The 22,124-nt window shown below is 49.2% G+C and overlaps 2 protein-coding genes across 8 annotated transcripts in view; one reads left to right on the forward strand and one right to left on the reverse strand.

The window, feature by feature from the left end:
- The window catches only part of PEX11G (peroxisomal biogenesis factor 11 gamma), a 343,872-nt gene that overhangs the window by 38,156 nt on the left and 283,592 nt on the right, over positions 1 to 22,124 (forward strand). The gene's annotated exons all lie outside the window — the stretch shown is intronic.
- The window catches only part of ARHGEF18 (Rho/Rac guanine nucleotide exchange factor 18), a 45,411-nt gene that overhangs the window by 20,740 nt on the left and 2,547 nt on the right, over positions 1 to 22,124 (reverse strand). Inside the window, exons 2-12 of one of the 7 annotated variants that reach the window (XM_061353067.1) lie at positions 19,493 to 19,629; positions 18,652 to 19,103; positions 17,020 to 17,230; positions 16,772 to 16,886; positions 15,618 to 15,675; positions 15,359 to 15,403; positions 14,999 to 15,079; positions 14,163 to 14,268; positions 13,516 to 13,690; positions 3,038 to 3,105; positions 1,487 to 1,550 (exon numbers count right to left, since the gene is read on the reverse strand). In XM_061353067.1, coding sequence (XP_061209051.1) covers positions 1,487 to 1,550; positions 3,038 to 3,105; positions 13,516 to 13,690; positions 14,163 to 14,268; positions 14,999 to 15,079; positions 15,359 to 15,403; positions 15,618 to 15,675; positions 16,772 to 16,886; positions 17,020 to 17,230; positions 18,652 to 19,103; positions 19,493 to 19,629 — 1,512 coding nt within the window. Of the gene's footprint in view, positions 1 to 1,486; positions 1,551 to 3,037; positions 3,106 to 8,881; positions 8,959 to 13,515; positions 13,691 to 14,162; positions 14,269 to 14,998; positions 15,080 to 15,358; positions 15,404 to 15,617; positions 15,676 to 16,771; positions 16,887 to 17,019; positions 17,231 to 18,651; positions 19,104 to 19,492; positions 19,630 to 22,124 lie in introns of those variants that run through there. The other 6 variants (XM_061352556.1, XM_061352646.1, XM_061352904.1 and 3 more) reach the window with 6 other exon arrangements.

Genomic DNA, 22,124 nt, shown 5'->3' on the forward strand with positions numbered 1-22,124 from the left:
TAGCAAGATTTGTAAAGGGGGTTTTCTTAAACAAAGACTTAATAATAAATGTCCTTCCATTTCTATCTGGGGAAGTACTGAAACCTTCAGCCATCATGTTCTCTTTCTGTGCATTACAAGCCAAGAACATAAAGATCTGTTTCACAATGAAAGGCCAACTCTAAAAATCCCCACAGGCAAAACATGTGGAGAGGGATGGGACACACACACAAACACCACAGTTTATAGCTTTCTTAAACTGTATTTCTCTTTTACATGGACACAATATCTTTGGCTTTTTTTGCTGGACACTGGACTCTGCACTGTTACCCTGCGGGTAAAGACAATGCTCATGCTATAAACTGTTCTTTTACCTCCCAGTTTCTGGTTTTGAGCATGGAAAACAAGGACTGGCTACCTAGCAGAGTGTGCACCAGCAAAAAGCCATTTTCTGAGTTCAATTAGCACTGTCTGCACACTGCTGAGAGTCCCCATCGATTGCTGCTAACCTGTCAAACCAGACCAGACTGTATACCACAGAGCTGTTTCAACGACAAGCCCTACAGCCAACTTTTCCTATTTTCATTAATCCTTCTGTTTCCTACTGTCCCTGCACTTTCCTCCTGAATGCAAAAAGCCATTCTTGGTAAGGCAAACAGCCATTTGTCTTCTTGTAACACTAACTCTTTGTCCTCTTACCCTTGTTTCACAAAGGACACCTTGCAATGCAAGTCAGACGCTACCTAACAAAACCATGTGAAACACATAGAGTAATACTCAGACATTCTTGTCAGCTGTGGTTCTTACAGCCATCAAAGCAACCAAATGGACCGACTGCAAGGCAGAAAGTAATTCTGCTCTGGTTACAATCAATCACCCGAGAGCCAAAAAGCCTCTTCTGTTAATGCAGACCTCATCCCATCTAAAAATTAGAATGCTATTGAAATGGTACACCTGTGACCATGATGGTCTTTTCCAGCAGCAAAAAGCTATTTCAAAGCTTATGCTGCAATAAAGCTGTTCATTCCTCTTTTTTTTCCTCCCAGATGCCTTTTCCCACTTTGCTTCGACAAAGATTTCTGTTCAGACCATTAGTGCTAGCTTGTCTTAGAGATTTCTAGCAACCACTAGCTGCAGGCAAGTTTTAAATAGACAATTATGAAAATCTGATGTAAAACAAAGTTCACAGTTCTAGTCTTTTCAGAGGCCAGAGAATAGACAATCAATGAAAAACGAGCTTATTGATCCCTTTTCACCGTGATATTCTGAGGTTACACAGCAAGAAGGTATAAAGAAAAATAAAAAGATAAAGAGATAAAAACACACAGGAGATTGCTAGGAGCCTCTGAGCCATTCCCAATAGGGAAAAAAATGAAGCCATCTTATTAAAAGAGACCTTTTCTATACTTCAATAACACACTGTGTATAGCCTTTAAAACATATTAAAGGAAAAAAATACAATTGAACAGATAAGCCTTGAGCACAGAAATCATTCTTTAGTACAAACCTGGGGAAATGCACTGGGGCGAACTTTGTGGAGATCCAGAAGGTCTGTGCTGCAAGTCTTTCTGCTATAGGAAAAAAGACAACATTCTTACACATTCAGACCAAACTTTCAGTCCAAAATGAATCCTGTTCTCTCTACCATACAGCACTAACTGCGAGTGTACTGAAAGGAGAAAAGCTTTGACACAGTGACAGCTTTGATTTTTTCACATTCCAGACAAATGACCTATAGACACTAACACTTTGTATAAAAATCCCATCAAATAGAGATCAGCTGAAATAGAACAAAGAGTGAAGTTCCAGCTGAATGCAAGCTGTAATAATAAATAACTTATGAACTAAAAGCAAACCCTTTAGGTACACAAGTCTTCACCTATGCTTTGTTGCCATTTAGTTCACAGCAACACTACTGAAACTAACCCAGCCAGTTTCAACCAAAATTGAGACTGCCCATTTGAAACTGCATCTTTGGTAACCTGTACAACTTTCCCATTCTTACAACACAAGATATTGCAATTCATTGAGATACAATTTATCAAAGATGCCAAGAAATTAAGTAAATTCTATGGTCTGTAATGAATGGCTTTTGGGGAGGCTTGTTTCACTTCAAGGGTCTCATTCCTGACTTCAGTCCCCATCATTTGTGCTACCAAAGCCTCTTTGCTTTCTTCAGGAGTGGTCTGTCAGGGCTCACTAAACCATTACAGCTTGTGAGAGCATCAGAACAAGTGAATTTTTCAGTTTAAAAGGAAAATGCACAATGCATAGAGCACTTTAAAAGTATATATCAACACCCCCACAAGACCATTTCTGCCCTCAAAAGAGTTACATTCTATATCACCAGTGACTGAAAGCACTTCCTCTAACCTCTAATTGCCCAGGTTTGAGCTGCTCTGCTCTCTCTTCCCCCCCGCTCACAGTACTCCCTAATCTGCTATTAGCCACTGAAATCATCAACACTTGCAGGTTAAACCAAACTCAAACTCCCCCGGGTGTAATTAGTTAGAGGAGAGGAAATTATTTCTGAAACCAATACCAGAATAATGATAACAAAAAAAGGCAGCTCGGCAGCTATCTGAGCCCAACCTGTGACCTGACTGCAATCACAGGCACCACGGTGACACAGATAACAAAGGAACAGCTTAGCAAGATATGAAGTTAGCCAGAGTTCAAAACCGAAATCACTTCATTGCCTAGCTTATAAATAACAGGCAACTGTTACAAACAAACTCCCCTCCATCCCTCACCTCTTCCCTCAGCTTCAACCTATTAAAATACAGGTGCATAAAATCCAGAGGTACCATAGCAATGAGCATTCTTGTTTTAGTCGCAGTTCTGACAGGCACAAGCAATGCTAAGTGATATTCAGTACAGCAACAAAACATTTCACTTTAGTTTCCCTGCATACACTGTCATAAATTACTATAATGACAAGTTAACAGCTCTCTGATGTCTTGAAGACATACAGCAAGATTCTGTACTGCTGTAAAGCAAAACACACTAAATTGTGAAGCACTGTTATTATAAAAGAAGAATGAACTTTAAACCCCACCTTGGGTCTGATGTTGCTGCATTCAGCCAGTAAACTCTTGCAGTTCTTATGGACATTCACTGCACAATCTGAAACACACACAAAACTGAAATTATTCTTGTCATTCTCAGCTAGGGAAAGGAAAAACAACACAGGAAAGATGGAATTTTGGAAGAGATGCAGACAAAGCTCAAGTGTTTCAGTGAACATCCTTGTTGTGTATGTCCTCTTCTTGATTTTACACCAAATGCTCAAGCTTTTTCAATGTGGCTCAATACAATCCACACATGCAAACCCAAAGAGATGCTGTTGACTGCACCAACAGTATTCTGCCTAACCTTTGCTCAGACATGGCACTGCTTTCCTCTTATTTGCAAGTGTTATTTCCAAGTCTCTCAAGTCAAAACTGATACTGTTCAAGAGTGCCATTTATTTGGCTCCACAGGAATAGCTGCCTTTCTGCATAGAGTATTAGTAGGACCTGAAGTAACTACAGTAAATAAAGATCAAAATGCACCACAGAATCCTCAGAGCATTCCCATCATCAGTGCATCACCACTTTTCTAGCTTCACAAAGGAATTGTTTCCAGATGAACTAAAGCAGCCCTTTCTCACCCCAAAAGCATAATCCCATTAATAGTATAGTGAAATCTAATCCCTTTTTTCCCCCCTCATAATAACTTGAGAAAACAGGATGACAACTGCTAGTGGCAAATATTTTCTGCCGTCTTTCTGCCCATCTATAAAATAAGATCCTTCATCAGAAGCAGACCCAGGACACCAGCAACTCAGGCTGTAAAGGAGACCAGGATTTGTTTCTTCCTGTGTATTTAAACACGCTCCTTAAAAGAGAAACAGAGCAAAACTGGGAAGATGAATATGGTATCTGCTAGAGAAATACATGTTTATGTTTAAAGCACAGACCTATTTCAGGTCTCTTCATCCAAACACAACCATCATCCGCGCCTGGCGCCAAGACTGGTGATCTGCTGTGAAGCTCCTGGCTAACAGAGAGAAATGCTCACTTGTGTTTTCCATAAAGACACTAAAACACTGAGAACAGCAGCAAAACGCTCACTAGGCCATAAACACATATAAATTAATAAAGACGTAGAAACAAGACAATGACTGAGTGCACAGACCCCATGTTCCACCACTTCCACAAGGGTGGGAAATAAGAGCAGAATGTGGCACTTTGAGTGCCTGCCACACAAAATACGTCCCCAAAACCAATCATATCTCATAACGTCTCCATTATTTGTACTATTACTACCAATACCACACCCCATGCAACAAAACCAAAGGCACTGGATCTAATTTCAGATGTACATGCCTCTGCAAATGTGTGATAGAAACATATCGAAATTACTCACTTGCTAAAACTATGTAAAGGATAACAAACATACATTTGCTATTTCAGCATTGATAAGACCTCCACCTATCACCAGAAAATGAAAGCTTGTTAACAGATGTGCCTCTGTTGACAATGGAAACCTCTTTCCTCCCAAGACAAGGAAGCAAACTGTAGGACAAAAATCACCACACAACAGGAAAAAGGAAAGGCTCTCTGTGACATCAGGCTGGGCTGGATTCATATCGAGCTCACAACCAAGTTCCTTTCAGGATAGACCAGGCCAATAGAGGGACCAGACATTCATATTCCCTGACATTTACCTATCTTCAGTGATTACATCTGGTAATTCTTGTCCCATTAATGAGCAGGAGGACCAATTCTACTTCAAAAGCTTGGGTACCTTGTTATGCTGACTGCAAAAAGGGATACCAACTCAAAAATGTATTTCAATCTTAAAATCAGACACTTGCTCTGTTAAACGTAACAGCTTATATCCCTCTTGGTAGGCATTTTTCACTTACTCAGCTGACATACTTAATAGCTTCCTATGCTGCTGAGAGATTCTTGACACAACAGAAGAGAACATACTAGAAAACAGGAAGATGCTCCAGAATAGCCTCATAAAACTGCCGCCGAACCCAAGGACTTGATTCTCTAAGAGACTGTTTGAAATGCAATGAGCTGAATGATTTCCAGGGGCATTATTTTTGCCCACATAAGAAGAGAATTCTGAAAACTGCCAGAAGAATCAGCCTGTTTTACAAGCATACTTCCTTTGATAAAATACACTGGCTTTCCCTATTCAACCACTGCTGCAGACAGTGCTGAACCAAGCACACTCCGATTACAGATGAGAACAAGCTTTGAATACTTGTGAGTTTAATTTCCCTTCTTTTTTTGGCTTGTAAGATCTCTTTACTCTTCTGACCAGCATCTCTGAACTGAGCATTAGAGAACTGCAGGGGTCAAGAAAACGGCAAAGAGAAGCATGAAGGGCAGAGGACGGTGAAGAAGTAAAGGGAACCTGCACACATTGAGACTGATATTTAAGAGCAGAGATTCATATAAAGGGTTGTGAGAGGGGTATAGAAATAATAAATATCTAACCTTAGAAAGGCATCCAAAGAAAAGAAGCTCTGGTAAACTCAAAACTGGCAAGGAAAGTATTTTTGCACCATCAGTCACTGGTAGCATTTGGTCTTATTCTGATCAGGAATTTGGGATGGTACAATAGTGAAGTGGGCAGTTATGTTGGCAAGCTCTTCTCAAACTGGAGAAGCACAGTTTGAGAAAAATACCTTTCCAGGTATGTTATTATTATTGTATTATTATTATGAGCTTTATTTATTTATATTATATATGTATCTACTATTACATTATTTCTATATATTATATATATATTTATTATTACATTATTACTAGGAGCTGCCAAGGCTCTTCCGTTTCTCCTCCCTCAATCACTCACTGGAAGGGCAATAAGAGTAATTTGTCAGGGAAAACCAGACCCTGCAAAGGATTTCATTCAAGCAAATGAGAACATCAGTTAAACTGCCTACACACCTTGAAGGTCCAAGGACTTGGGTTACCTTAACCAGATGGGGACAGGACCAGCACTATCAGAGCTAAAGGTACAAAAGCAGTAACATGAAAATTAAGCAAACCCACCTGGGTTTTTTCTGGGCTTAAATATCCCACATCTGCTTATTACAGACTGTCACTGCCTCTGAAGGGTTCTGCATGGGCTAATGCCAGCAATGGCCTATTGCTCATTGATAGACTAATTGAAACATGGGCCTCATCCAGCAAAGAAGTACTTAAGAGGCTCATAAACGTCATAAAAGATCCTGTTCACCATTGAGGGCAATAAAATTAATATCTGGCAGTATAAAACCCCCTTTTCTTATTAATGAGATGCTTTCCCAAAGGCTCACAGAGACTAATTTACAACTTGAGAGCATTTTATTGGACAACACATTACGATGCCCAAGAGCATAACCCTGATCCACACTATGCAAGAGGGCAATGAACCTCCTAGAAAAGGGCAGGCAAATACATTTTCTCCCCCAGCTGGAATGCCTTCCTGTGGATCAGACATTGGCAATGTCCTACAAATGTCTTCCAGAATTGGATTCCAGGACAAATCTCTGAGTCACCAGAAATTATGAGTATTATGACCCTGACCTTTGGTCTGGAACAGTACTGCCCAATAAAATAACTCTTGAGAGGCCATTTGCAAACAACTACAAAGACAGATAGGTTATGATTAATCTAAAATGGGACTAATGTTCCTTTCCCACCCCTCAAATATATGGGGGGCTTTGTGTTTTCAAATGACAGAGCTAAGTTCAGGCAGGGACACCTTTTAATGGTGATTCTAATGATACAAGGGATTCAGGCACTGTTTTAATGCTAAGGATATATTCACAACCTGTTAAATCCAACCAACATAAAAGCACCAGGGTCTAAATAGTTTTCTTGGGAAATTAATAATTCTCCTGTTTTTCAGACACCTGATGCTTCAGGGATCAGAGAGAACCTCTTCCCCTTTCCTTACACAATACTAGGTAACTCCTCTCTCTTAAGCTGACAAAGGAAACAACTTGCATATGAATAATACAGAATACAAAACCTGAATTTATACATAAATACACACACAACACAACAGCTGAGGAACGCTTCCAACTGCTACAGCATTCCAGAAAAAGCAGGGTGACTTTGTGCTCAACCTCCTCAGGAAAGAGGAGGAGCTTCAGTGGAACGTGAAGCTTCCGTACTCGGTGAATCCAGGTCAGGTATCTCCAGAATCTCGGGGCAGATTTAACTTTGTCCTAGTGGCTTTGGGGACCGATGTTTACTTGTTTTGCTAACTTGCCTAATTACACAGAGGCAGAAACCCTAAAGTGGAAGGGTGCAGGGTGATGGGATGCTTCACATTCTGAGACAGAGCCAGGCCACGCAAGAGAGCAACACCACTAAATTATCAAGTTTCAGCTTCCCTGTTAAAGCATTCCTCTGTCTCCAAAACAACCTATAATTACTTTCTCCCTGGATCTGGTTTTATTGTCAAAATATCAGCTGGACGGATGGGGGGTGGGGTTGTGTCATTCCCAGCACTGCAGGTTCTGGTGGACCCTTTAAGCACAGAAACCCAAACTGAACAAGTGATGCTTCTGGGTTTTAAACAACACAACGTAAAATCCACATGGTATCCGACAAGCAATCCCAGTGCCATTTCAATTGTCCCCTGCTGAACCCTTCCCCCAGTCTCCAGGAACGCTACAGAACTGAAGCAGCAACTATGACCATCATAAAAGGTATGTAAAACATTTCATAGGTAAACATTAGGTGGAACTACAACACACAGTGTCTGATGGCTCCTGTTTGAGAGCCCTGCTCCATGGGTTTGGGTTCTTTTTCTTACTGTACCAAAGAGAAACTATAACCTTTGGGCTTTATAAAGAAATAAAGCAAGCAAGCCAAATGGAAAAGCGGAGTGAGAACAGAGCTGAGGAGCGGCTTGGTTTGACACAGATGCTACAGTAACGAAACCACAACACAAAATCTCCAAACAGGATTCAAAAACGTTGCTTCATGGGTGGCACGGTTTAGTGTGAGCTGACCCTGCCCATGGCAGGGGGGTTGGAACTGGATGATCTTAAGGACCTTTCCAACCCAAACCGTTCTATGATTCTTTATGAAAGCAGCAAACCCAAATACGGCACCAGGGTCATCTCACCAAGCTTTTTGTTCGAATCACTCCCTGTTTCCCCTCCCTTCCTCCAAAATCCATCACCACTCCTAGCTCCTACCAGGCTTCCCCTTCCAGCACAAGTGAGCTAAACTTCCAGTCTGATTCCATGTCCTGCTCCTCGCCCTAATACGCCAGCGCTGTGGAGTATTTAAAACAGGTCAATCATCACTACTGTGGGTAAGGAGAACTTTTCACCTTTTCCATTTTAATTAACACATTTAAGCCCTTTTCACGCACTTCCCAGACTTCTCCCGCTGCTGCAGCCCTGGTGCTGTGCATGTAACCACCAAGCAGACGAGGCACAGGATTCCACGATCATTTCCCTAAGGATGTTCAGACTCAAGCTGTGGCATGAAGCCAACCGGCTTCACCAGCTTGCCCTCCTCACGCTCCCAGCGCTATTCCAGCTCCTTCCTTAGCCCTTCCAAAGGGGTTTCTACGACGAAGACTGCATCTCCACAACCCTGTCCCCCTGCTTAAACCTGGAGCTGCTCCCGTCGGGACAGCCACAAACCCCAAGGGCTGGGTCACGAAAGGGACGGTAAAACTCCGTGTTCCCCCAACCCCGGCGCTGCGTTGAGGGGGCGCAGAGCCCCCCTCAGCACAGGCCTGGCGCTGCCCCGCCGTAGGCACCGGGAGCCGCGGCCTCCCCACTGCGCCGGGGAGGGGACCCCCCGCTGCCGGGAGGGGAGGGCGCAGCGGGGAGCCAGGGCCCGAGGCTCGGGGCGCCGGCGGGGGCGCTGACAGCCCGCTCTCTTACCGGAGTCCCCGGGGAGCCGCCGGCTGCACTCTCGGGCCCGGGAGCCGCCGCCACAGCAACAGGAAACGCCTCCGTGTCCCGGAAGCGAAAGGGAAAAGCGGGTGCTGCGCCTGCGCGGCACCGAGGGGAAGCTCGGCCGCATCTCCCCCCACGCTGTGCCGTGGGCTCGCCCCTGGGGCAGGGGAGCCGCCAGCCCCGTCCCGTGTCCCGGGCGATACCAACCTCCCACCCGGGGGGGGGGGGGCTGCCGTCCGGTAGCGCCCGGTGGCTGTAGCATCCCGAACGGCAGCTTTAACGCGGGGTTCGTGCTGGGGCTTACTGTGAGCGTGGCACCTTCCCTCCGAGGGTCTGCAGCTCTAACAGCGGGTCGGTTTGGTTTAGATCGTAAACATCCAGCTTGGAAGCAACGCGGCTACAAAGCAACGCCGCCCTTTCCAAACCCACCTCGCGGCTTTCCCATGCTGCTGCTGCAATTTTGGGTTGGAAACGGGCTCAAATCCTAGGCTACCATGGGACAAATCTTATCTCTGGCTTCTGCGCTGGGACCTGATTTCTTTCTCCTCTTTGGCTTATAGTCGCAGGCTGTTCAGAATTGATGCCTTTTGTGCTACTGCTGTACAGAGCTAAATCCAATTCGGTCCCAGTTTACTGGGGCTTTTCAGCACTACAGGGAAACAATCCTTAAAGAAAGTGGTTTTGGGGCAAACAGCTGTCACTTGGTGACTGATTCAACCTCCGGCGCTTCAAGCTTTGTGCTTTGCTATGGAATAAAAGCAGAGCATTGCAGATTGCCCAACTACAGCTGCCACGCAGAGAACGCGCTGTGCTTGTGCTGCTGGCCCCGGGGCATCTCCACAAAAGCAGCGCAAAGCCTGGCACGGGAACCAGCTGGGAGGCTCTAGCTTAGAGCTAGGTTTGTGTTGAGCACCGGCCTTCTAATCCTGCGTCATTCTGCAGTAACAGCAGAGTCCTGACTGAACGGGTTGCAGGTGCGGTACTGTCAGGCAGCCAAGTGGACAGGATGCTGAGGTTTTGTGAGCTGCACGGTGGAGATGTTCCAGGTGAAGGCAGAGCTGCCCAGATACACAAAGCAGAAAAGGAGCACTGAGAATAGTGTAGTCATCAGTTTTCCTCTTCTAAAGCGTCTTCCAAGTGGGACTCCCAGTCCATTTATCACTGTCATCATGTTACAGCAACCAAACAGCCTTTCTCCCTCCTTCCCCCCCCAGCCACAGAAGCCTTTTGGCAGCTGCATCTCTCTCCAGAAATGCAAAGTTCCAGGTTCCCTGCTGCTTTTCGGATTTATCAGGACTTGGGGTGGGCTACGAGCAGAAATTTTCAGGTTAAAAAGTAATTCCTGCTTACTATAAAGCTCAAACTCTCTTTCCCATATTAGCTTATTGGTGCTGCTCTGGGAATACTAAAAGCAAAAGCATCGGGGCACAAGTGCCAAGTGAGAGGTGAATTTCATCCTGAAGTCCAAACCGAAAGCCATTGTGGCCTCCCTTCCTTACAGAACAAGCAGCATGGTGGAGGATGTTTGCCTTGCAGAGAGCCATGTCCTCCATCTACCCATAGAACTGCTGTTTGAATGGAAATGGTCCTGGACACTGGTTGTTACAGCAACTTGTTATAAATCACACTGCATACTGACGCAGCCAGCAAGGGTCAGCCTAGGACAAGTGGACAATCCAGTGTGTGGGATAACCTGTATTAGGATTCATCAAACTGAGCACCTTCTCTTAAAGAACTTGAAGCCTAGCAAACACTTTCGTTGTGGCTACAGGCTTCCTTTGGAAGAGTCTGGTCCATCTGACCTCCCTACTTTCCTCATAGGGTAATAGAGATACAACTCTCAGCTACAAAAAGATGTAGAAGACCCACTTCTACCCCAGTGCTCAAGCCCAAGTCTCTAGGGGGGAAGCAATCCTCCTGCCCTCTGTATTCCAACAGCAGATCCTTGGCTCAGCTCCATGGCACAGCCCGCTTGGAGAGCTCTCCTCCTGTCAGGGCTGTGCTGGGACTCATCTAACTCCTGCTGCATAAACTCTAGAAGCGTGTTTATAAGAGAGGATTAATTTAGACACAAAACCTTCTCCACGCTTGACAGCGAAGGCTCAAAAGGAGCTTTCTCCATTTCCAGGTGAACGATAAAGCTAGAGGCTCACAGCTCAGAGTTTACAGAACAGTGACGTTTGGGTGGCCACTGCTGTCAAGAGCCCAGTGCCTGCAATCACTCCGCTCTGGTTCTCATCCCTGGCGGGCTCCAGACATCACATTTGTGAGACTCAGAAACTGGAGCTGCAGAAGCTCTCCTGCATCCGTACCCTGGACCCACACCACAGCCTCCTTCCCTGGCTGACTGCGTGTGAGGATGGATGGGAGGGATCGGGTGGGAGAGGGAAACGAGCTGCCACGCACAGGGCTGCTTGGGCTGCCCACCTTCACAGCACATGTGCACATCTGTAGCAGAGCAATGATTCCTGGTTCTGAGCTAAAAGCAGCATTCCTCCCGCTGTTACTTTATGAAGAGCTCTCGCTTCTCTATTTCATCACAGCCATGGAAGCTACCAGACCTTTTGTGTCGATTGACAGTGAAAAGACCCCAGGCTTCCCAATCATTTCCCCATCCTTCCTCCCCCGGCTTCAGCTCATCCCTTTCTTTAACCACCTTTTCTTGTCTTCTTTCCGCCTTTGCCTTGCACCGCGTGGTGGTGCTGCAGTTAAAACCACCACGGAGATCCAACCAGCAGCACCTGACCAGGAGGTGGACCCAGAGCTGGCCCAGCGCCGAAGGGTACCGATGGTGAAATGCGAGTCCGTGCAGAGAAAACAAGAGGAGCAGCCACATGGCCTGGCAGCAGCTACAGCCCCCACTGAGCAGCTCACACATCAGCGTGAATGAGAACATCACGCATCAGAGAGGTGAATGTGCCGCTATGGCTACACGGTGGCCCTGGAGCTCGCTTCCAGAAGCCACACACAGCTCCGAATGGCACTAACGGGAGCCAACGAAGCAGCTCACAAAGGTTTCATCCCAACATAATCCAAATACAGGCACCCTCAGGCTGACGGCTGCCACATAAGTCCTGGTCCGGATCTAACCACAGACAGGACATTGATCTTAATGAACATCTCAGTACCCTGCCCAATTGGTGGGCCTCAGTTCAAGACACTGCAAAGGGAGCTCCCACGTTAGCCTGGGCAGCACATCCCCGGGCAGCCCAGCAAGCCAAAGGAGATGTCGCAGAGCCACAAACACACAACAGAGCCTCAGCCACCTTGGAGGGTTTCTCCTGAATGTTAGCAGGAGTCAAGAGCACAGATTCCTCACAGAAGGGCTGAGAAACAAGGTCAAAGTTGCAATAACTCATGTCCAACCCCCATGCAATTAGGATTAACGATATGATGAGCCTTTCTCCTGTTGTGACAGCTAGCTCCAGCTCCTCACACTCCACACATCTCCATAGCAGTTGTCCAGAGAAGCACTCACACCAGCAATAACCTCAGAGGACCACACCGAGCACAGCTCCAGGCTCTTGGTGCTCTGGGCATCACGATCTGTATCCTCCCAGGTTTAGATGTACAGCAGCGTGCAGGACCGCAAACAGAGCCTCTGCTAGGAGGCTCCTCAGGCAGGATTGACAAGGCACAACTGCCTCCTCCTGTAACATCTGGGTTATCTCTTAACATCCACACAGCACTTGCTCTTATTCAGCTCCCTGCCTCCTGCTTTTTGCTGTGACACCTGAAAAACATTCACTAACAGCCAAGGGCTATTAGCTGTGGTCCTTTCTCATTTCCCTTCAGCCAGCCTGAAGGGAAAATAGGCTTTTCACAGCACATGTCCAAGGGCAGCCAGTTCTTCCGTGTCCCAAGAAGGTTTTACTGACCTTAAGAGCCTCTGAGACCCTCTTAGTGGAGAGCGAGCATTGCTTGAGGATGCAGGGTAGAGAAAGAGCTCATTTCCAGGAGGTTTTCTCTGCCCAAAGACAATCCTTTGAGAATTAAAATGTTCTCCAGTGCTCTGAGTACCTGCCCCAAAGAGGAGGGACAGGCTTCGTCCATCAGCCAAAGCCATGCAGCAAAGCCGCAGTGAATGTGGTAGGAGGACAGAGTCCCATGCACACTGCCAAAGGAGCAGCTTACATCTGGAAAGCAACAGTCTCACCCATGCAGGTGCTGGGAGGCACCGCTTTGTGTTAGTTAGTAAAGGTTTGGATGCTCTGTGCCCATGCATAGGCCAGATGCTGACTTATCACATCAGCTGTGAAAAGCAGCCTAAAGGATCCAGCTTCCCTCAGGCAGCACGGATATTTGCTTGGGCAAAGCAGAGCTTTGTGGAGGAAAAATAGAAGTTGTTAAAGGAAAAGTTGACCTGGAATCCTCCTTGCGGGGAAGGGGTGGGAAACGGTTCAGTGGCCAAAGAAAAGGAGGGTAAACTATTGCCAGGCAGGATTCTGAGCTCATTTTGACTATGTGGAGAAAGAGCCAGGCCAAGCAGGGTGCTGGGTACAGCCAAGGCAGCCGAAAAGTGAAGCAATCCAAGAGGCTGCTTTGGGCAGGGGAATGCCAGGGCCAGAGGGGAGGCTGGGGAGCAGGCTGCAGCCAGGCTGGGCCAGAGCCATACTCACTCAGGCACTGCAGAGCACTTTTATTCACAAGGGGTTTGGCACACAGAGAGCAGCTGGTGCAGCTGGAGAAAACCCCGGGCACGAGCTGGTGCCTATTGATCTCTTTCCACCTTTCTTTCGGCTCCTTTGGCTCTTTCTCCTTCTCTCTGTCTTTTGGCTGCTCTTTGTTCTTACCCTGGAAGGAGAGAAAAGAAACCCCTCAGCTCTGTTACTGCCCTTGCACTGCCCACACGTTCCTTGCAAGTACAGTGGGCACCTTTGTGCCTGAGCCTTTGGGGTGGCAGTGCTTCTCCCAGATGCCTTCCTAAGGCTTGGGCCAGTCCCTCTGGTCCATGTCTGGTGAAAAGCAGGGACCCACGGTGCCCTGCAGCCCATGGTGCCCTGCAGGCTCCCCTCCTTGCCACAGTAAGAGTGATCCAGGCAGTCATGAAGGCAAAGGGCTCTTCTCTTGGTCTGCACTACTTGTGCTAAGAGAGCAGGAGAACAGCCAGGACGTGCCCTGGATCAAGGTAGGCTGAGAGGCAGGGATCACCCTGTCCAATGCATCACAGCACAGGCAAAACCTCGCTACTGGTCCCTGGGGCAGATCCCCACTGTTATTGAAGACCTCAACAATTTCTTCCCCAAATCCAGCATCTCTCACTCACCTTCTCCTTTTGCCAGGACCCGGTGACTCGGCTCCGCAGGGAACTCAGGCGTCGCATCACCTTCGTGCCTTTCTCTGCTTTATCGCTCTTTCCACTCTCCTCATTCCTGAAACAAGACCAGAAACCTCTTAACTAAGGGGAAGTGGCCAAGCACAGCTCAGGGAGATCACGGATGAAGTTCACCTGAAGCGTGACTTTAGGACTCCATCTCTGAGCTTTATATCTCCTGGAGCATCTAGTTTAGCATCACTCCTGCCATTGCAGGCTTGCAAATACAGAGCGGAAAGGTCCAATTATGTGTGTCATTTGAGGCTGTCTCTTTTTGCTCAGTGTTGTGCACAACAAGGCCCCAGTTCTGGCTGCACCACTGCAGGTACCAGCATCATAGCAGCCTTCCAGTATCTGAAGGGAGCCTATAAGGATGCTGGGGAGGGATTGTTCATTAGGGACTGTAGTGGTAGGACAAGGGGTAATGGGTTCAAACTGAAACAGGGGAAGTTTAGATTGGATATAAGGAAGAAGTTCTTTACTGTAAGTGTGCTGAGGCACTGGAATGGGTTGCCCAAGGAAGTTATGAATGCTCCATCCTTGGCAGTGTTCAAGGCCAGGTCAGACAGAACCTTGGGTGACCTGGTTTAGTGTGAGGTGTCCCTGCTCATGGCAGGGGGGTTGGAACTGGATGATCTTAAGGTCCTTTCCAACTTGAACCATTCTGTGATTCTGTGTTTCTACCCTGCACACAGTATTAGCAGGGCAGTGGAGCTTTATAGAGGCAGGCTCCAAATCAGCCTGCTTTGGGAATAAAAGGTGCATGGGTTACCCTCTGTGTCACTTACTCATTAGACAGGAACTCAAACCAGGTGAGGTTCTGCTGGGAGGAATCGCTGCCGTCTTGCACGCGCGCCCTCTGCTTCGCCCTGTGTGGGGAAAAGACATCAGACCCTCAGCAAAGGACACAAGAGCAGAATCTGGGTCTGCAGAAAGGCTCATGTTGGGAGATGGGGCAGGAACACGTTAAGAGCTACAGGAGAGGCAGGTGAGATGCTACCTCTCCTCATGATGCTATGCTGGTTTCACTGGAGGAATGCAGTGATTCTGGTACCCTGGGGATTTGCCCCTCAGGGGATGAAGTGGTGTGTGGCTCCTAGGTAGATCGGTGACCTCCCCATGCATATCCCTCTCCCAGCCACACTTACCCATGATAATATTTCAGCTCCTGAAGTACCTGCTGGACAATTAGCCTACCAAGGATGGGGCAAAAGAAAAGCAAGGGGTTAGAAAATGTCCTTGCAAAGACACGCTGCACTCCACAAACCATCAGGTGCTGGTTTATGACCAACTCCTCCGCTGTGCCCCAGCATGGAGTGGGATCTCCTTTGCTATTGCATCTCCAGAAGCTCAGATATACTCAAGAATCTCCACCATCTGCAGACAGCCAGGACTAATGATACCTACACATGGTCTGGGGACACGTGGTCCTTCTCCAGCATCTCCAGGGCAGGGGGTTGAATAGCTGGAACACAAAACACTCTCATCAGGGATCCTGGTTTGCCTTTGTTTGCACCGTGTTGCAAGCTATGCCACTGGACCCCATGAATCTTGCTGGGCTCCCCCTCTGCCTTTAGTGGGAGGGAGAAGTGATGGGAGCAGTTAGGGAGGAAAAGGCTGCACTGCACATCTGTGAGCGTGGCGAAGGCAGCATCGCTTTCCTGTGTTACCCCTCCCTTCTGCAGTGTGTATTACATAAACCCCCAAGGATCCTGCTTGCTGCTGGAGGCTAGGAGCTGATGCCACCCCAGAGACCTTCCCCATGACAGCTTCCCCTCCACTTCCCAGGCTCTTAACCACTCTGGGCACTTTGCTCTGGGGCTCCTCACTGGTGAACGGATCCCAGCAGCACAGAGAAGGCCAGAATGAGGTTTACAGGAGCAAAGGTGCCTCTGTTTGCCTACGGCTTTTCAGCTTCCAGTGCAGAAAGGAGAAGCTGACAGCCTTGTCCCAAAGCCTGTCCCTGCCAGCTGTGCACGGTGGGTTAGTTAAGGGCACTGCTGTAAGAAGAGGCCTTGTGCAGAGACCATGTTTGCCCCGTTCTTTGGGGCACAGGAGAAAGGGCACATTTAAACCTAGGCAGATGAAGCAGTGCCTTTTGTGCCTAGGAAAGCATCTTTGCTTTGTGTGAGTCAGGAGTGACCAAGACACCAGCCATAGAGAGGCTGCAGGGCAATGTGTCACTGGGGATACGCATGTCTAAGCTTGGGCTGTCCTGTAAGCCAGGATCAGATTCAAAGTCAGCTTGGCTTTATTTCAGGAGCTCCCGGGACCATGTAGAAGGGGAGGGTGGAGGATGTGAGGCTCCATCTCCAGGTTATAATCATAGAATCATAGAATCATAGAATAGTTAGGGTTGGAAAGGACCTTAAGATCATCAAGTTCCAACCCCCCTGCCATGGGCAGGGACACCTCGCTCTAAACCATCTCACCCAAGGCCTCATCCAACCTGGACTTGAACACTGCCAGGGATGGAGCATTCACAACCTCCTTGGGCAACCCATTCCAGTGCCTCACCACCCCTGAAGTCCTTCAATGCTGTACCTATAGCCTATACCGACCTTCCACGGCTGGAAGAGGAGGGTTGAGGCTGCGAGGTGTCTGAAGGGAGACAACGGCCTCACCACCTGATGGGACAGACTTGGACCTCAACCTCTTCCTGTTGCTGCCGCATTCCTGGAGAGGTAAAAAGTCAAGGATACCTTTGATGCTTTGTGCCCCATGGGAGCCTCCAGTGGGGCTCAGCACGGCTGGCAAGATGCAAGGCTGGGGATGCTGACTTCAGTGCACACAGCCCTGGCACACTCACCACCTCCTCCAAGGCAGGGCTGACGGTGGGGCTCAGCTGCAGTGGCTCTATCTCCACTTTGATCACCGTGCTCCCCCTGCTGCTGCTCCAGGCTTCCAGGTCCCCTTTGGGCAGCTGAAGGGACACGCGAGGCTGCGGGCAGGATGGGGTCCCCTTCTCCGTGGCCTCCTGCTCTGGGTCACTGCCCATCTCTGTGGCATCCAGGCTGAACCTAATCCAGAAAGAGGAACAAGCCACTTTAGCAGAGCCAATCCATTGTTTTGGGCACGGCAGGGCCCTTGCAGTGGGCATTGAGGAGCTCATTCAACTGGGATGAGGAGGGCCACCACAGTGGGCACACAAAAGAGGAAACACCAGGAAGCATCAGCCTGGACACCAAGACCTGAGCCTGTTCAAAACGGCTTCTGTGGCTGCTGTGTATGGGCTCCATCATCAGCAGGGATGTTTGGTGCTGGGTGGCTCTCCCTGCTCTCTTAGCAACCCCTGAGACAGCAGCTGCTGCCCTGTTAGCTGCAGCACCAGGCAAGTCCCTCTGGGCCTTCAGAAATGGCAGATGTTGTCCTCTATCCATCACTGGAGCATCACATCACAGCCCCTGCTCCCACCGGGGCCCAGCTTCAAGGAAGGGAAAAGAAATCCTCTTGTGGGAAGTAAGGGGTGGACCAGCTCCCCCAGTGGTTTCCTGAATGCCAAGTGCTGTTCCAGTGCCAACAACACTGGAGCGAAGCGATGCATGGAGCCCAGTGGAAAATCTTACTGTGTGCATGGGTTGTGTCTGCAGATCACTGCCACTTCATCCCTGCTGCCAGAGACAGGCTGCAGGAAGCATTTGCTTAGGGGACATGGGGAGGGTGCCCCTACCCTGGCCCTGTGCTCACTCGTGTTGGAGGGGACTGAACCCCCTGACAGCGACAGCTGTTCTGTGCTGCTGTTACACAGCATAAACTGGGAATGATCAACATCAGGGCTGAGAACCCATGTCTGGGCTTGATAAAGAACTGCCAGGATCTCAGGCTGAGATGATTTTTGGGTACCTTATAAGGAGGAGAGATAAAAATAGCCCTTGCTGGCTTGCACCTGACTGCAGTCATTGGCAGATCAATATGTTGGTCAGCAGGGGAAGCATCCCTGTGGGAACCTGGAGCCCAAGGCATTCGTGTGGCAGGAGCACAGGACAGCAGTGATGCCAGGCCTGGAAAGTGCTCCCAGCCCAATGCCTGCAGCCACGTGGAGGCCAGGGGAGACTGCGTGATTGCAGGCACAGACCCCACCAAGGTGAGTCACGGACAAGAACAAGGGTTTGTAAGAGCTCTCTTAATCCCTTTGGGATGGGCAGAGTTCCCTTGGAGCCAGAGGATGGGGGCCGTCAGGGTGGTTGATGCTGTTCAAGGTTCCCTCCAGGCTCAAATGTGCCCTCCCAGATGAGAGATCCTTTTCCCACCCAAGGACCGGGTGCTGCCAAGGAGACATTAAAGCCTCTTGCTCCCTTAGCATCTGCTCCTCCCATCCCACCCAACACGAGCAGTAGATGTGTAGCTGCTCTGGCAGATGCTGACAGTGATGCGATCACTCCAGCCTCCCACAGCATCGCTGGACCACCCATCTCCAATCCTGCTCACGGTGCTGCTGTACCTGCGCTTGCAGTCCACGGGTGATAAAGGGCTCTCCCAGCTGTGCCTCCGAGAGGTCGACATGGATCTCACCAGCGTGGGGAAGGATTCCTCAGCCTCCTGCAGGTCCAGCTCCTCGTCTGGCTCTGCAGGACCCTGCCAAGTGCTGGTACCATCTTCTTTGTGGAGAAAGCGGCAGTCGGCCTCCCCGTAACGCACGGGGCAGGAAACGGGGTTGGAAAAAGCGACCTCCACGGACACCGCGCTCGGAGCCCCTGCTCTCTCTTGCAGGAGGCGGAGGGCAGACACAGCCTGGGTTGCTTGTTCTGGTGCTGCGCTGGCAATTGGCAGGCTCAGGAGCCCCAGGTCTCTGTAATACTCCGTGCCATGGAGCGCCGAGTCCGAGAGCAGATCCTCAGTGCTGCTGTGCGAGTCAGCTGCGGGGACATCCAGCTCTGTGGAAGAGGAGTCCTCCTGCAAAGGCAGTGCCAGCTTAGCCTGGGTGCTCAGATCCCAGCTGAGAGCCTGGGGATGCAGGGGGAGGCGAAGGGGACACAAAGCTAGAGCTGCTTCTCTTTCCCTTCTCATGTCTTCCAGGCTTCCTAATAGCAGCATTCCCCACTGCACCTCGCAGCCCCACAGCTGGGTTGGCTACAGGACCTTGTGCAGTTTGCCTCCAGACCCCCAGCACCAATAGGAAGCACATAGGTATGGTTTTCCCCAGCAGCAAAAGCAATGTAACCTTATGTTCCTTGATAATCTGGCTCGATTCCTTTCCCCCATTGTAACTCCACCACTCTGAATGTGACCATGCAGTTTGCTGACCCTCGCACTGAGGCAGCAGAAGGGAAGGGGACACTTGCCTTTTCTTCAGCCATGCTGGTGCAGAAGGTGTCATCCTCAGCAGTCAGGGATGGCAGGAACCTTCTGGGGCTGTGACTCTCCAAAGGAGGGGTGCTGCGGTCGGTGAATTCCCGTAAGCATGGCTTGCAGTCAGACCCTGCAAGACACAGAAGGCCCCAGGAGGGAGGTGGAATTAGGCAGCATTGAAATGCTCCACATGCCCTCTGTTCCCCTGCCCCTTGCAGACAGGCATTGCCAGGCAGCCTCAGGACCTTGATGGGGCAGGAATCTGGAGCAGGGATTCCCTAGCATCATCCCTCAATCCGGGCTTGCAGCATCCCGGACAGACCCTTGCAGCGTGTTCTATACTGCAGAGTACAGTGAAAGACAAGAGCTAAGCCCCTTTTGGAACATAGAATCACAGAATAGTCAGGGTTGGAAAGGACCTTAACATCATCAAGTTCCAACCCCCCTGCCATGGGCAGGGACACCTCGCTCTAAACCATATTACCCAAGGCTCTGTCCAGCCTGGCCTTGAACACTGCCAGGGATGGAGCATTCACAACCTCCCTGGGCAACCCATTCCAGTGCCTCCCTACCCTAACAGGAAAGAATTTCCTCCTTATATCCAATCTAAACTTCCCCTGTTTAAGTTTGAACCCATTACCCCTTGTCCTACCACTACAGTCCCTAATGAAGAGTCCATCCCCAGCATCCCTATATACCCCCTTCAGATACTGGAATATATTGTTCGAAACACTGGTTTTGGCTGTTCTAGACATTGACATCTGTGAGTAAAAATACTGACAGTGATTTTGTTTTCACCTGTAAGCAATAAGGGATGCTGCTTTGGGAGGCCAGATTGGAGCCACATGAGTGTGACACAGTAGTGGGAGCACATCATTCTCCCGGTGCCACTCACTCATGTGGCTTTTCCCCACACAGGAGTGGGAACCTGAGCGTGCCGTGCACCATCTGATAACCCACTGAGAAACCAAGCAAAGGTCTGGATGTGCCTCGTGGTCCAGTGGATGGTCCAGCTGAGTTACACACAGTAAACCTTAGCCACAATCTCTAAAGCATCGCATGACTCAAGGAGGCCTTTGGCTCCTTCGGGATACACACAGCTGAGGCGGACGGACAACAGCCAGGCTGTTGGGCAAAGCACCAGTCGTGGGTGTCTGAGGATACAGAGAACTATAGCAAGAGGTTGTGAGCAACCCTATCTATCCAATGGGGTAAAAACCAGTGAGAAACTGCTAGAAAGCCATCATGCTCCAGGAAAGCCAAGCATAAACCCATGAACACGAGGAAGATGCTGTTAAAAGCCACCCTCTTGGGAACCTCGCATCCTGCCCTGGGTTTTAGTGCTGAGGGATGCAGCCACAAACTCCCCGGTGCCAACTGGAAGAAAGCAGCAGTGAACATGCTGGGAGGGTTTGGAGGTTTGGTCCTTGCATCGTGCTGCATGCTGCAGGTGCCAGGGTTTGGGTTTCAAGGAGCGTTTGGGGTGTTTAAATGCATGCAGTCATGTCAAGTGGGGGTCTATGAATAATAGAGAAAGCAAGCATCTGTGAAGGCACTACTTTAAGTAAGGGGGTTTGAGCTCTAAGAGCAGGGGAAGTTTGGGACAGGCTCTCCAGCAAGGTTGGGGAACCCACTTCACAAGGCATTGTTCATGGATAGACAAAACCCTTTAAATGGTTCAGTCTCTAAAGCACAAGGAAGAAAAAAAGAGGAAGAAACAGCACTCTGAAGTGCTTACTTACAGATAGGGATCCATTTAGCTTATTGTGTACGCTAGTTTAGTGCTTCTAAAATCTCAACCAAGTTACCACTGAAGAGCTCTTATCTACAGTGTAGTGTAGGAAGTCAGCAGAAGACTGATTCAGCTGTGATGGAGAAGAGCCTTGCAGCTCTGCCTGGTTATGATTCCATAATGATCAACGGGCAGACTCTTGAGCATCACCTTCTGCTTTCCACAGATGCCCCTGCACTGCCTCCCTTTAACTTGCAATCAAACCTCAGCGTCTTGGAGCGAACACACATCTGAACCAGCAGAGGTTGTGGCAGGAGCTTGTGGGAAACACCAGGCAAAGAAGTCAGCAGGCAGGAAAAGCCACTGAGAGCCCCTAAAACAGGTTGGGATGAAGGCTAGGGTAGAGCGCACCCAGGGAAAGAAGGGAACGGAGATTCCCTGCTCTCAGCATCCCCTGCAGCAGGAGCTGTGCACAGAGAAGGCATCAAAGAGCTGAGAGGCAGCAGCCAGAGCCCTGACCTGAGCTTTAGCTGAGCCAAAGAGCTTTCTCCTCCCAAGCATCCCACCAAGGCTGCTCTGGGCCTGCACCACGCTCCAGGCTGCAGCTGGGAACGGGATCCCTGGACCAGAGTCAGCAATTGGGAGGCCTGGAAAACATCCCCTGTGCTCTGCCTGCGCAGGGCTCAGGAGCCGGCCGAGGCATCGGCTGCAGTGAGCAGACCCCCTCCAGCCCCACCAAAGGACTTAAATCCTGCCCGGAGGCTTCAGACACCGCGGTTCAACAGGAGATAAATCAGGGCTCTGGGGAGCAGGGCGGCAGCACGAGGAGCACGCAGGGCTCCAGCCATGGGGAGGCCTTTTTAGGCAATGTGCGAGCACCAGAGGGGACGGTG

This window comes from Neopsephotus bourkii, unplaced genomic scaffold (genome assembly GCF_033783945.1).
Source record: "Neopsephotus bourkii isolate Nb327-2 ecotype Australia unplaced genomic scaffold, CSIRO-AGI_Nbou_v1 NB_2, whole genome shotgun sequence".
NCBI lineage: Eukaryota > Metazoa > Chordata > Aves > Psittaciformes > Psittacidae > Neopsephotus > Neopsephotus bourkii.